The 666-nt window shown below is 44.1% G+C and overlaps 1 protein-coding gene across 1 annotated transcript in view; it reads left to right on the forward strand.

The window, feature by feature from the left end:
* LOC107116881 (protein FAM193A-like) overlaps positions 1 to 666 on the forward strand; it is a gene marked incomplete at its 3' end in the record, with an annotated part of 64,914 nt that overhangs the window by 47,102 nt on the left and 17,146 nt on the right. Inside the window, exon 12 of the mRNA XM_015418902.1 lies at positions 188 to 461. Within this exon, the coding sequence (XP_015274388.1) occupies positions 188 to 461 (274 nt within the window). The remainder of the gene's footprint in view (positions 1 to 187; positions 462 to 666) is intronic.

Here is a 666-nt window from a genome sequence, read left to right on the forward strand (position 1 = left end):
ATCTCTCTTGACTCTGGCAGAGGAAACAGAAGCAGCTATTTGCTCAAATAGCCATTCAAACAGAATGCAATTAATTCTGAACTGTTACACAGGTGCCGTAACTTAAACTTTACAATAATAATCTTGTATTTTTTTCAAATGGTTGGCATTTGAATAATCCGAGTGATTTTTCCTCCCCCTCATGTAGGTCAAGTGTTTCACAGTATGAGTACAGAAGATCACTCTTTGTCAACTGCACCACAAAACAATTCTACCTGTTTAGCATTGCTTCCTTCTCTCTCTCCTGTGGTGCTTCCTCCAAATTCTGCTCCTCATCTCCAAAGTCCTGACGCTTCATCTTTCTCTGAGGTTACTTCAACGGCTTCCAGCTTTGGGGATCCCTGTTCAGATCTTTATTCTACGACAGTTGCACCTCCTTCAGCCACAGAGTGTTTGATCAGTGATCCGTCAAGAGCTTGCAGGTGAGATTTTGTTCCGGTTTTGTCTCTAAGTATGTCTTTTAGACAGGGCTATTTTTGGGCAGGAACGCACAGGAACGGAGTTCCGGCTGGCTCCCAAGTTGGCCACGCCCAACAGGAACTCATTAGCATAATAGGCCACACCCAACAGCAGAAACTCATAAGGATTGGCTACATTAGGGGTGTGTGGCCTAACATGCAAAGGAGT

This window comes from Gekko japonicus, unplaced genomic scaffold (assembly GCF_001447785.1).
Source record: "Gekko japonicus isolate JY-2015 unplaced genomic scaffold, Gekko_japonicus_V1.1 scaffold2139, whole genome shotgun sequence".
Classification (NCBI taxonomy): Eukaryota; Metazoa; Chordata; class Lepidosauria; order Squamata; family Gekkonidae; genus Gekko; species Gekko japonicus.